The 14,630-nt window shown below is 31.1% G+C and overlaps 1 protein-coding gene and 1 long non-coding RNA gene across 3 annotated transcripts; one reads left to right on the top strand and one right to left on the bottom strand.

Annotated features, from left to right (window-relative positions):
• Positions 1 to 992: 992 nt before the first annotated feature.
• On the bottom strand, positions 993 to 4,114 carry LOC121122728 (uncharacterized). Of its 2 annotated transcripts, XM_040717763.2 has the most exons (6): positions 3,953 to 4,114; positions 3,723 to 3,887; positions 3,629 to 3,669; positions 2,559 to 2,898; positions 2,280 to 2,499; positions 993 to 2,070 (listed from the first exon to the last, which is right to left on the bottom strand). In XM_040717763.2, exons 4-6 carry the CDS (start codon positions 2,886 to 2,888, stop codon positions 1,370 to 1,372), a joined length of 1,251 nt encoding a protein of 416 aa, XP_040573697.1. In that variant the 5' UTR covers positions 2,889 to 2,898; positions 3,629 to 3,669; positions 3,723 to 3,887; positions 3,953 to 4,114; the 3' UTR covers positions 993 to 1,369. The 2 variants fall into 2 exon arrangements, with proteins under 2 accessions (XP_040573697.1, XP_040573694.1); XM_040717760.2 differs by lacking the exon at positions 3,629 to 3,669 and having other exon boundaries at positions 3,953 to 4,090.
• A 3,912-nt stretch (positions 4,115 to 8,026) lies between these two features.
• LOC139906174 (uncharacterized) lies at positions 8,027 to 9,925 on the top strand. The gene is made up of 3 exons (XR_011781506.1): positions 8,027 to 8,402; positions 8,492 to 9,208; positions 9,281 to 9,925. It is a non-coding gene; the product is annotated as an uncharacterized lncRNA (long non-coding RNA).
• The last annotated feature ends 4,705 nt before the right edge of the window (positions 9,926 to 14,630 follow it).

Genomic DNA, 14,630 nt, shown 5'->3' with positions numbered 1-14,630 from the left:
AAGACCGAAACCATTCCAAAGTTCTCAATACTTAATCCCCCCCAATCTAAACAAAAAAATTTACTTTTGAAAGTTAACTATCAAACTTGAGACCAATATGAATTATTAAATAATTTGTTGTGTACTTATTATAGATTGTTTAATTTCCTATATTGTCCCAGAGTACATGGTTGTTAGATCATATGCGTAAACTTCGACTTTTTCACATTTTTTCCTATCCAAATATATTTTAGTCTCCACACTCAAATGACTCAATAGTACTTATATAGGCTATAAAATATATTATTAAAAAATTGTTTACTGGAGTCAGAGTAGGTGACATTCGAAATACCAGAGTCGGACTTGAGCATTTTATTTACTTTCTCTGCAGCCCTGCTTAATTGAGCCCATAAAGAACGTCAAATTTTGAAGAACTTTATTTACTTAAATATTATTAAAAATCGACTGGAATAATGAAACAGCAAGAAAGAAATGATCCCTTAATATTTTTTGTAAATGGTACCAGAATTGTTGATCCAGAAGCTAGACCCGAAGTAACTCTACTAACATATCTTCGTCATAATTTGGGATTAACAGGATCAAAACTAGTATGTGGAGAAGGAGGCTGTGGTGCTTGTACAGTCATGGTTTCATCATTCGAGAATGGTCGAATTAAACACTACAGTCTCAATGCATGTTTAGCCCCGGTTGTATCCGTACATGGAAAAGCAGTTACAACAGTGGAGGGAATTGGATCTACAAGGTGATTTGGTTGATTATAGTTACTATTAAATGAGGTGAAGGACCACTTGAACTCAAGACTTACGACTCCAATTGATCTCGTAGTAAAAGACCCACGACTTGACTTGCTCTCGAAAACTAGTATATTCTTAACTCAAGAAAAACTTAATTCCTGTGTTTCAAATGTTTCAAGCATATTCTTTTCTGTGGTCAGATCCATGATTCATGAATAGTGTCCAAATATAAATACTTTAATACCAATACACTACGTCTGAATAAAATTAATATTATTTCGGCAAGTTTGATAAATTTGATTACAGGTAATTTCACCTGTAAAAAGTTTACAGAATTCATATTAAGAAAAGTTCATCATGATAAACTGAACCATGAAGAGAATCACTATTGGAAAAATGTTTGTTAGAAACAAGGTAATCGTGATTCATTACTTAATATATATATATTTTTTTTTTAAATTATTATTCTCTAATTTAATGATCTTCTATCATCGGTAAATCTTAAGTTGTGAATCCAATTAATTTGTATAAAAAAACATTTTCCTAATATTAATTATACTCATGATTAAGTTTCTCATGGTGAACTTTCCTCAATGTGAAGATAATAAGGGTTAACTTTGAGTATAAAATAAATGTTATGCACTTCGAGGTACAGTGCTTTTTCTAAAGTTACAACAAATAAAGCATACATAAATTATCCGTCCTGACAAGGGAGTTTTATGACAGTTCAACTCCTCTCGAAGGATTTTGTAGGTCTTGTCCAGCCTAATTGTCTTCTCAACATGTATTTTTTTGGAAGCAGCCTTTATTTCATTAATGACTCTTGCCTCCGGAGGTTCATTAACTCCTTTCATGGGATTTGAAGTATTCAGTTTAACTTCATGTTTGGGAAATAAATCCTTCCCTGTAATTGTATTATTGTTTTTGTAGGAACTCCATTTTGATGTCTGATCTGCAACATTGCTTGCTTGATTGGTTTTGATCTTAGTAGAATCCAAGATCATTATTGTGTTAGGGAACTTCGTCTGGAAGTCCTCAGGCAAGTGGTTTTCTATTGTGTCATTGGACAAGAAGCGACCAATCTCTTTAAATTGATCAAACATAAAGTTCACCCAAGTGATAAACACTTTCTTGACGGAAGTACGGTGTATATGAAAGATAATACCAAGCTCAATGTCATCTTTATTTTGACGTAGCTTCATCAATGTAAGGAACAACTCATCTTGTCGCGTTAAGGACTCAATTTTATAGCATAGTTGATCAACAGTAGGTCCGAGACAAAAAAATAAATCTTTGAAATGATCGTAGTCATTCAGTCCTGTGTAGTAGACGATTGCTGAAAATAATTGGATGTATGTTAGTCAAAGTAATACTAGTATAAAAGAAAGTATCATGGATATTTTCAAGAGGGATATATCTATAATATACTAAAGAAAAATGCGTTTTCCCAATTTTTATATTATAGAACCACAGATGTTGATGTAAATATGCAACTGTGGAATGATTTTTATATTATCTTAGATAGGTAGAATTTTATTCATTTACCTGATGGATCATTCACTAAGTTTCCTATCGAGAACAGAGGTCGAATGATGTCTTCATTGGTAGAAGTAGATTGAATATACTCCTCTTTTATGATCAAGGGATCTGTTTGGTAATCTAAGTCTTGTGTTGGATTTAAAACACCCTCTTCCACCAATACAACGTTCACATATTGAGCAGGATCCGTGATTATGTTATTGTCATCGCTCATTTTGTTTTCATTCTATAAAAGGATGGCTATATGAAAATTTCTAGAAAAACACTTTAACCCTAAAAACTTGCCTCAATTTCTGTTTTGATCAAACGATGCTTTTTCTCAAGTGTAGTTTTAGAACCTTCTTGTGACCGAGGAAAAACAGATGGGACTGCATCTATTTTCAAGCGCCGATATGCTTTTCCCCCAACAGCAGCTAGACTTTGTATTACCTCTCTGAAATCTTCTGGCTTGAAGTGCTGGTCACATAACACAGAGTAAGGAGAAGGGCTCCAGAGGAAGCCATTGGCGTCTTTTCGTTTCAGGGCAATCCGCCATTTAAGACACATATTTTCATTTGATGGAAATCGGAATGATCCTCCCTTCGAGCATCCAAGTACAGCACAAGATGATGGCATATTTTTATTTCTATATTAATTTAAAATAATTACCAACAAATATAGCAATATCACACATATCTAAATTTAATTTATAGTCCTCAACCTGAGATAATATATTATATGTTAAAATAATATAGTACATTATATTACTTTTTAATTTTGATTTATCTTGCGGCCTGCAACATAAGTTTAAGAAACACTTAAAAATAAAAAGTCCATTTACTAGTCCTACACTTATGTACCAGGGAACATAAGGGCTCTAAGGAGTCCGGTTATGAACCACTGTTTTATATTATGTAATTTTACTATAACAACATGATATTCTTCCGAATATTGTTCACAGATGTTGTATATATCACCCTTTCTAGATATGGAGTTTATATCGTAGGATGCGAGCCAAATTGCGTAACTCTAATATTTTTGCATAATTAAGCTTGGAAACTCCATTCTTTCATTATGAAGAGTGGTGTTATCAAATTTTCACAACAGAACGAATCAGACAAATGCATTTCAAGAGTCTGAATTTCTCTGTTTTTAATTATCAACATGAAATATTAGACTTTAAGGATGTGATATAGGCAATAATATGTATTGATTTAATTTTTGAGTTTTCGATATTTGGCCCTCAACCCTCCATATGCACCTTAATTTTAATACGCTCCTAAAATTATTTTATTGGTCTACACAGTTTAGAATCAAATGTCTAATAATAATTAATACTATTTGTAAATGGTTCTCAGTTAAAAATATACTCGTACCATGATTATTGATGGCTGATTATGACCTCACAATTTGTGTCCTTGTCAAATCAAAAATTATTTTATAGTCAAAAAATATAATGAGATATTTTACCTTTTCCTTCAAATTATGAATTTTATCCACTTTCTTACAGAGTATCCATGTCTGAACTCACTACGTCTCTTGAGTATCGGCTGCATTTAGCAAAATGTTCATCTTTCATAATGCAATTGCTTCGAATAAACACTGGTCCTCCAGTCGTGTCCAAGTGCTAAGAGGCTGTAGAAAAAAAAATTATATTTAATATGTATTCCTTTATTTTGTTGATTAAGTTATAAATCAACCTTCCGGGCTGAATCTGGGACAGTTACTTCCAAATTGAATGGATACGACGAATAAATAAAGTATAAAATATATCCATTAATTATTAACAAATTAAGAATTATATATAATATTACTTATTAGTTATTTTATTTCTTAGTATTTAATATTTATTTATTTCCTTTATGGTAATAAAAAATAGGATCCATAACCACGGAATTTAAAAAAAATATCACCAAACCTTGAGTAATTTCTGTATCTTTTAGAATCTAATCAATATTACTGATAAATTACCATACAGATAAAATATGTTATATACGTGTATGTATAGTTATATTTGTGATAGATTTATTACTCTGTGCAAAAACAAATTGATTTTTTTAAAGCCGATTGTGAGTTGTCTAAAATGATTTAAAAAATACTTAATTAAACATCAATCGCCCCAGATCTTCTATGGAATCATCTTATATGATATAAGTTATATCTTTCAAAAAGACAAGAAGCTAAAAGTAAAAGTAAGTGGTGGCTGACTAGAACTAAAGAGACTAAAAATAAAAGAGGAGACACAAGAGGGTTGAAATAAAAAGTAACTAAAAACTATGTATATGAATTATGTTCAGGATTCATGTAACCACGATCTAAAAATATAGAATTTAAATACCCTTCGTAGATGATTAAAGTTATGTATTTTTGTTTTAAAATATTATTTATAATTTTTTAGAGCATAATTAGGATTCAAATACTATGAATTATGGTTTTAATTAAAAGCTTAGGTTTCTAGTTAAATCTAAAGAAAAATACATAACCTTGTCCGAATCATTAACTTCTATTCAATTACATTAGATGAATCTTAGTCAAAAGACGTGATAACAATGAACTGGCCAAAGAAGTTCAAAACGCATTTACTTAATTTTAGAAGAATCAGAATGATAGAAAAAAAACATTCTTGATTGATTTAAATGGCTCATCTTTGCCCTATAGTCTCTTTAACTAGAACTAAGCTTATAAGCTTCAGTTATCATTCAATATTTTCTTAGTTCTTATATTCTTCAATCCTAGCTTAGAGTAGTAAAGAAAATAAAAGATAGCTAGGACTGAAAGACCAACTTTAGGACCATTGAATGGTATAAAAGAATTGGACTGATTAATACAAAGACTGAAAGGGGGGGGGGAGGGGAGAGAGACTGATTTAGAAAACAGTCCTAGAACCGATCCAACACTACAACTGTCCCGTTTGAATGTTTTGGTCAATTACGAAACCTATAAACTTATTCTACACATCATAACCCTAAGTTGTTGTTTTTATCTCTATACATATTATAATCAAATACTATTATGTAAATGAATAATTAACTATAATTTACTCCTTTGACTCGATAAACAAATGATAAAAATCAAGGTATCATTCATGTATCAGTCAAAAAATGAATTAAATGACGACATACTTCCATGATATATTAAATACATCATGGAAGTATGGATATAACAATCCACCTGGAAACATTCGGATTTATCAATTTTCGAGAGTTGTTTTTTTTCTGATCAGCTTTGGTTGACTTTGCATATTTCCATTTATGAATGAATTGAAACTATTTCTATAATATACCTAAATGCTTATTTTTTTATCAGTTGAAGAACAAAAATACATTTTTTAAATCTAGCAATTTGTGGAGTTCCTTCATTTATCTCTAAATGCCACCAAAAATGATTTATTATAGAAGGAATCATGAAATCAAATATAAAGAACTGTTAGAATACAGCTATTGCTGACAGATCAATCTATGAATTACTTTTATTTAGAAGGTTGTTAAACATGACAATATTTTACAAACTATTTGCTTACAGCACTGCATTTTTTAGTTTTTGGTTTAAATTTACTAGGGATTAGAGTTGCAAAAATTTCCAAAGGAAACTTTGCCTTAAGAATTTTCAAATAATTTTATAATGTTCCGAATACATTTAAGGTACAATACAATATAGAGAATATATTTTCTTTCTCAATGGAACTGTATTTTTAAAATATTTACTGTCCATACATGGCTAGTTTTTTTCCTTCACTCGCAACCTCGACTGTCAAAAGGGAAAGGATAAATAAAAAATAAAAACATTTGGTAGCTAATTCTTCTGTATTATAATACTTGATACTAAGTGTTGAGAATTATTATCACATAGAATTAATTAAAAACTGTTTAAAGTAAGTATCAATGACAAATTATGAAATGACACAAATTCTATACGAAGTCCCTTGTTGGATATAAACAGATATAACAATCCAAATCCTATTTTATACGTTTTTTGAGTTCATAATACGTAAAGTGAACTGCTTTTAATTGTACAAGAGACAACTTATGAAAATTAATTACAGCAGCTGAAGGAAGATACACAACATCTATTGACTTGTCTGCAGATGCTTGGCACTGTGGAGAAACCTCATGGATTTTGAAACGATATTTATGACCTTAAACATAATGAAATGTACAAAATTCAGGCTAATGTAAAGCTTATGCAACTTTAGAAAATGATACCTCCTACAAAATAACTTTGCCATAGATTCACGTGGAAAGGGATCTTCAAAGATTGATTTTTTTTTTAAATCTTTAAAATTATTTAAAGAGCTCTATGATAATAAATGTGGCTATGAAATTAATGAAGCAGAGTTATGACAAATTAATACAATACTTGAATAAATCAAATTTGATTAATCATTTCTGTAATTTCTCTAGTCTGTATTAGAAGATTGGCAACTACAAAAGTGATGGAAGAACTACAGTGAAGACAATGATTTCCAATTTCTTCTAAAACATACTCTTCATCAAATTTAAAAATAAATTGTTATGAACCCCTTCTACATTAGACAACCAAATGTGCAGGTTTTAATTGGATTTGAGTGTGATAAGGATTGCTCTTTTTAATGTGATTTTTTTCAATGTAAGGAAAATCATCTCAAAAAAAACTATTTGGCCATTGAGAAGATAATTAGCTGTAATAAGTATTTCCCTTTTGTTGAAGACACTGGACAAGTTATGGCAGAATATCCCCTAAGAAGCAATAGTAGTTCAGGGGCGTCTGCAAGTTTATATTTTGAAGAGGGCTTAATTTTTTGAAAAAATTTCAAAAATCCACAGCTACTCACAAAAAAAAAAGAGAAATCCTCAGCTATTCATAAGCAATTAAATTTATAAAAAAATGAAAATTCAATTCAATTTAAAAAAAAATGAAAATATTTAATTTTCGAAATAGTATTTTAAATATTAAGTTTCTCAAATAGTATTTTAAATATTTTTTGAAATAATATTTTAATTATTAAATTTTATAGTCAACAGAAAAAAAGTTGATCTCTTTACTCCCTAAGTTAAATTTTAAATGGAATTTAGAAAAAATAAAATTAAACATGAATATTACGATGTGGATAATATTTGTATTTAAAAAAAATACTTGTGGATTTTTGAAATTTTTTCCCAAAAAAATTTAATTTTCTTTGAATAGCTATTGATTTTTTCCCCCGAAAATTATGATGTGACGAATTAGTCTTATATTGGCGTAAAGGGTTAATTAACCCCCTTTAGACGCCCCTGCATTTATTTAATACTGTTTACTACTATGTATGCTAATAACGAAAAAAAAATAGATTTGAAGTTAATTATTTACTTTGTTTCATATAACTTTCTTTTCTAATTTCAGGGATGCCAATATTTTCTTTACTTATTCGTTAGGGACGGAGTAATTTGATTTTTTCTAGAAAAATTCCGACTTCCTTTTAGTGATTACAATTTGAGATCATAGAAGTACTTGCAAATTGATAAGGATAGATGGAAACATAGCTCTTGAATCATCTTTAAGAATTTAATTTTAAAAAAAAACCTTTAAAATATTTTTGAATTGTATACATTCAATCAATCCATCATTTTTTGGTCAATAACATTTTGTTTGGATTTAAAATATTATTCTAAAATGGAAGAGTTGCTTAAAATCATGACCAACTAGAGCTATCTGTACTACATAAAAAGCGCGCCGGCTCCAAGACACGGCTTGTTTGTAAAAATGATAAGTCATTTTTTTCAGTAGTGAAAAATACTAACTATACTTAATAGTATTTATAGCTTCAGGATTCCGATCGTAACTCTTAAGTTTAAGGTGCTGGGATGGAAGTGCTGTGCCCCGGATGTCATCAAGGTTATAATGTCACCCCCACGAATCCTAAGATTCTATACCATAGTTTTCTTGGTTTCAATGGGCCTCATAATCTGGATGTTGAATCCAAATGTGAGAGGACTGTTCCAAGACAAAAAGTGCATCTCAAACTGAATTCAAAAATATAGACTAATACTAAGAATTCAAGACTTTCCAGCTTCCATTTCACGAAATTGTATTATATTACCCATTCCTTAGACAAAAGTAAGGGAAGTGGTCGTCAATGTAATCGGCAACTGGAACTAAGGCAGGGTTCAAGCACAAAGCAGGTTCTAGCTGTGGGTAAAAGGCTAAGTTATTATAAACTGAAAATGTAGAACTAATTCAAGGATTGACATAATTGTACTTAATTGAATTAATTAACTTTTCAGGATTTGAAAAAGGATGCTGTCCGTTCAGTGTAGCCAAACCTTCCGTTCTACCTCTCTTCTCCTCCACCTCTTCCTAGACCCACCCGAGCATCCAATATTGGCCTATGACTCCAGCTCGAAAACGAACGTCGGGAAGCCTTCGAGCTCAAAATGTTTTGGGAAGAAGAGGCGCTAACCGTTAATGAGCTTTATGATAAGTTGTTTATTGAAATATTACCGTCGGGATTTATACTAATTAAATACCCCAAATTGACCCTGGTTAAGCTGGAAGCGGCTGAAGGCCTTGATATTAAGGCTAGCCTCGAAATCCAAGAAAAACTTATCTTTCAAATTTTTCATGGGCATCATACGCTAAGTAAAAGTTCAGTTTCAAACTGTCTTACCAAAAAGTCTAATGTCATCAAATCAGTAAATGAAGTAATCAACATTGCTGTGTATTTAGGATAAAAAGAGTTTTTGAATAAAGAAGAGACTTATGAAATCATCAAAGGCTTATTGAACAAACTACGTGCATTCCCAGACTTGGAGCCAGTTAATTCTTCAAAATTCTCTTTCATCATAGAACTATGTCTACTGCAGTTGCCGTAGAGACTGGACTACCGTCATCTAGTCTTAAGTATCTTGGAACAAGGATCAAACACCTTAATATTAGAGAGCTCAATGTCAATTTTATAATCGATGAAGTCTACTCCGCAGAAAGAGTCGAGTTTGTTAGTGGTAAGTTCTTGGGGCGTAAAAACAGCCAAACAACTAAAACAGTCCTCATTACATTTATGATCAAATACGTAGGAGGAAGCTAAATGGATGTGGTAGCACTTATACCAGTTGCGAGATTAAACGCTGAATTCCTCTACAGCAAATATACTCTCATTATGAAAACCCTCTATCAAATTGGATTTACCGTTGGGGCCGTATTAGTTGATAGCCATATAGTAAACATGAAGCTCTTCACTCATTTTATTTGTGGTGGTGAGCTCCAGACTTCGATTATTCACTCTTACAACATCAATAGAAAAGTTCATCTCATTTTCGACCCTGTACACAAATTTGAAAATATTTATAACTACTTCCAAAGGCAAAAATACTTTGGCATTCCCCCTGAACCGCTGAACCGTCTAAGGAGTTAAATCATCATTACACCCTAACTTTGTTCATATAAAAGAAATTGACCATAAAGATTCAAGAAAGAGGTCAGAAACTACAATAGAAGCAATAGTTGATACTGTGTGTGATCAAGGTCACAAATGGGCAAGCATTCTTTGGAAGATTTCACAAATTCACCTCAACGTCATGGGAAAAAATTTGGTTTCTCAACTCAATGACAATATCCAAGAGGAAGGCAGAAAAATATCATCTGAAAACAAGCTCAAATCTAGAAACGTTGCCGAACTTCAATCTGATAAAGCTTAGGTGATGAACATTAATTTTTCTGGTGTGTGCATATATTTTGAAATAATTAATTTCATGAATTAAGAAATATATTAGGCCTTAGCAAGGTTAATAGAAATACAAGGTTATACCATAACGCATGAACGACTGATATTCGACTTCCACCACGCTTTTAATATTGACGTCATAGTAGATGAGTGGTTGCGTGTTTTGTCAAAATCTGTTTTTCTTGTTTAGCATTCGCCACAATACATTAAATTGAAAATTCTAGCAATTGTGACGTCATAGACTATGAGCGGTTGTGTGTTTTGTCAAAATCAGCCTGTCCTGCCCAGCAGTCGGTACAATACATCAGATTGAAAATTATAGCAAGCCCGATTACATGATGTTCTAATCTTGTATTTCTATTAACCTTGGGCCTTAGTAATTGTAGATATCGTATACTAGAAAAGAAATAAATTTGGTCTCTAATATTATATGAGACATAAAAAACTGGTCCATAAACTGAGACCGAAAAAAACGGTCCATGGTCTGAGACTGCGGTCTGAGCCAAAAAATCGGTCCAAATCATGAGGACCGAAGCGGGAAAAAAATCGGTGCCGGACCGAGTCTCAACACTAGTTGCTACAAGTTGATGTGGTTAGAGTGTTATTCTTCCCCAAAATCGTTTGATCTTGTTCAGACAGAGGCAGATCTCTTCCAGGAAGATATTACAAAAGGTAAGTTACCAATTGTATGTTTCCCTAACAAAATTTTGTGGGTACAACAATTTTCAAGAAAAAACTAAAAGTGTGAGAACTGAAAGTATGCAAAATATCCCCCAATAAAATAAACAAAAATGTGCATGCCTTAATTTTGTCCAGCTAAATACCCTTCTAATGCACATACTCGAACATCAAATTACATTTTATCTCAATTTTAAAGCTGGTAAATGGGTGACATTGTTTAGCAAATGATTTTAATGAAATTATATTTCTTGTGTGTTTTTCTTTAAGCGCATGTTGACAAAGATAACAATAGTAGTGGTGAAAGTAAAGACAGGGATTTTAAATCCACACTATCCTTGGCAAATGTCTTTGTAATGTTCATTTAAATGTGTATCTATAAAGTTTATAATACAATGTGTAACTGAAAATATAATGATATTGGGATGGTTATTATGTCCTCATAAAGCATTATAAACTTATTGTTTTAATTTAGGGGTGAGGGGTACTTTTTTGGGCGAAAATTTGTTGTAAGTCTTCATTTTTTTTTATAATGCCCTGAGGTAGAACTATACATTGGTGTAAGTTTGTCCATGTACCTGATGGTTCAAATAAATACTCCCCAGCAGGGGGAGTAATATTCAATGTTCTATTTGACATAACTAATGTCAGGGGATGAAATCTTCCGCGGCAGGCTCCCAGACTATAAGGTTCAGAGAAGAAAAATATTCATGTTTAACTGTCGTTCCTTCATCTTTCATATTTTGGTAAAAAATCTTATAATCCTACATAGTATTAAACTAATTTATCTGTGTGTCTGATTTCCGTTCGTACCGCTTGGAAAGTCAATAGTAAAAACTTAAAAATGGAGGCATATGCAGACTTTCGACATAAAATAAAAGTTGTTCAGAATTTTGAGGTGCGTACGTAGGGCTATGTTTCATTATGATCAGACCGTATTCCCGGGCTCTGGAGAGCAAGTTGTTTTTTTTTTGATAATAAGTTGATTTTTTTCATTAAATAAGATCGATTCCCCTTATCTTAAAGTTTTTTTAAAGGTATGGGCTGTCGACTCCGAAATTTACCAAAAAATTAAAAATCCAAAGAAAAAAACCCGACTTATTGCACTAACGGAAAAAGGAGAATGTATATTAAATACGAATCAAAAAGGGGACTTAGGTAAATGAAGGAAGAAGAGGATTAACTAGTTAGGCTTACTTTGTATCTTCATTATGGTTGAAGAAGGAACCTGATAAGTTAGCAATGACAATGAATAAATCACAGGCCAAACATTTTCAAACATTTGAAAAAATTGATTTATATTTACGAAAATCAGTCTTTTCACCTAGTCAATTGTATGTTGCATTTTCAAGATTGTCAAAAGGGGCGCAGGTTTGATTATATTTACACCAAATGGTTAGAAAAGAACAACAAAAAGTTGTATACAAGTGGGTTTTACAATAAAAATTTCCCAATTATATACTTTTAGTTTATAGTCGTTTTTTTTGTCAAAAATTCGTTTATAGAAAAATGCTATTTAAAGGCCGCCATGCCTTGAAGACCTAAAAGTCTGCATTTAATATATATAGATTAGATTTTATTTTATCTCCATTTATTATAGTCCATTGAAAAAATTTAACAGTTCGAGGTGTCAACAGAAAATTATTTATCAAATCAATGATATTTTATAGTTTCTATTCCACTTTGACATACTGTTTAAGCTTTCAAATCTTATTGAGTGCCCCCCTCTTCAAAATAAGACATGGGTAGTGAGATTGTTTTCATTTGAGTCTTATAAACAATAAAAAAAAAACACTTTAGTACATTTATGTGATCTTAAAAATATACAATATGGAATGGAAGATCTAGAACGAGACTTACTATATCAAGTGGGAAGATTAGTTTAAACTCAAATTGGTTTATTTTGTCCTTATTTTATTCCTACAAAGCGGTAGTATTACCCGGAGTTATTCGAAAATACAAACTTTTCCTAAAAATGTAGAAGATAACTGCCGAAGAAAACCTCTGCGTTACTTAGCATTTTTCATGAGCACAATCACAGGTGGTTACTCAATACATAAATGAAAGTTATAACGAAATAATAACATTTGTGGAAAAAAAAAAATATTACGTTATGAATAACGATTAGTGATGTAAATCGTGTGAATTTTTTAACTGACCCGTTTTTTTGGAATTGGTTGTATAAAGAATGAATATTCTTTTGATAAGCAGTTGCCATTATTATTTAATTGCTGAGTTTTCGAACTTCCTTTCCTTAATAGATTCAGTTATATTCAAAACATGATTGAGCACCCACGAATCAGAAAAGACGGAAAGTAACCTTGAGGATTTGTTACGGAGTTTTAATTATAAGTCCTTTTAGGAGTCAGAGTAGAATTGGGGATCGACATCGGAGATATTCTTGCCAATGTTCTTTTATATTTCCTTCTCCCCCTCCTCCTTCTTAGATCCAAAATATCTATATGAAGAATATGATATATTTTCAAACATCCAAACATTATTTTTACTCGCAAGATGTCTCTTAAGTTGAATCAATATTACTTTTATAGTCTTTTTCATGACAATTACTCAGATCAAAGAATAAAGGAGAGTGAGGATACATGTTCAAAACGTCCTTTTTTTTTTAAAGTGTCGTAAGTTTTACAATTTAAAAGCTAAGTCAACGCCTGGGCTACATGACATAAGTAATTACCTAAATCAAATAATTCCAGAGTATTTTTGATGTAGTGCAATCATTAATAGTCATTCATTGGTGCTTTTGAAACTATTCAAAAGTAGAATACTTGCTATACCAGGAGGACTCATGATAGTACAGGGTAGGAGTAGACATTTTACAACAAGAGGAAACATGTAAAAACTGCCATTTGTTAATTCAAACATTTATTGTACTTTTTATTATAGTTTGTCAGCATAAAGTTAATACTTATAATTACATATATAAGACAAACGAATAAAACATTTATAAAATAGAGCATAGTTAATAATAAAATTAGAAAAATATTTTTTTTTACTATTTACTCTGATTAATAATTAAAGTATAACATGAAATTACACACAAAAAAAAACATAATTAAATATTATACATATGTTATATAGTACGAGTCTTAATAATAAAAGTGGTGTGTAAAAAGTCTCTTCCATAGTGTTGGAATCAGAATAAAGGATGTGAACTGAATATTGAAACGATTAATATATTACAAGCATGCTAGACTATGATATTTAATAAAATAAAATAAAAATATCATGTTTCATAATAGAAATATATATCAGCAAACACTTACCTAAAATATTTACTTTTTTGTTTCAAAAAATTCAATGTCGAAATGCTCTATATTTGTAAGCATTAGGCAACCCGGGTTTTATATGGACTTGATAAACAAAGGAAGACTTTCAGGGGGGGTAACTTTACATTTTAAAGTTATTGGCAGCAGTGTAACATGTCTCCTCCGTATCAAGTATCCTTACTCTCCCCTACTCAAATTATATCCTATGGTTACATAATGAAGTACACTAAGTTCCTTAATGGAACATTCTTTTAGATTGAAGGAAGAGTTGATGTTATGTTATTATAAATACACAGGTGTAAACGATGTTGTCAAATTCTTATACTCAAGAAGTCAAATTCACAAAATATCGCTTTAGTTGAATCAAATCGTCTGACATCTCTATAATTCTTGCCTATATCATTACTAGATACGGAGTAGGATTTTAGATAATTTCCTTCATCTTCTAGTTTCTCGAACCTAATCTAATGAAAAAAAATGACAATTAAACTGTCCTTCTCCAACCATGTTCATTTTTGGTTTCTATTTGTCAGTATATGTAGTCATATTTTTTACCAATACATTGTGTTAAGATCAAATCCTCACATTTTTCAAAAATCTTTAAATTGTGACTGAGGCCACATTTTTTGGCGGATTTACTAGAAAATTGGCTTCAATTGTAGATATTAATGTTGAAAAGAGCTTATTTGATGAATTTGTCTCCAGCATCAATAACAGCCACGATATGTATCCGGAAGGAGG

Source organism: Lepeophtheirus salmonis, chromosome 8, assembly GCF_016086655.4.
Source record: "Lepeophtheirus salmonis chromosome 8, UVic_Lsal_1.4, whole genome shotgun sequence".
Lineage (NCBI taxonomy): Eukaryota > Metazoa > Arthropoda > Copepoda > Siphonostomatoida > Caligidae > Lepeophtheirus > Lepeophtheirus salmonis.
Note: the sequence above shows the minus strand (reverse complement) of the source record. Positions and strands in the feature narration are given on the sequence as shown.

Excerpts from the sequence above, each read along its gene's own strand:
- LOC121122728 (XM_040717763.2), bottom strand. The coding sequence starts at position 2,888 with ATGCCATCATCTTGTGCTGTACTTGGATGCTCGAAGGGAGGATCATTC. Across the intron at positions 2,500-2,558 it reads TGATCAAAACAGAAATTGAG|AATGAAAACAAAATGAGCGA; the intron begins GCAAGTTTTTAG and ends ATCCTTTTATAG. Across the intron at positions 2,071-2,279 it reads CTTAGTGAATGATCCATCAG|CAATCGTCTACTACACAGGA; the intron begins GTAAATGAATAA and ends AATTATTTTCAG.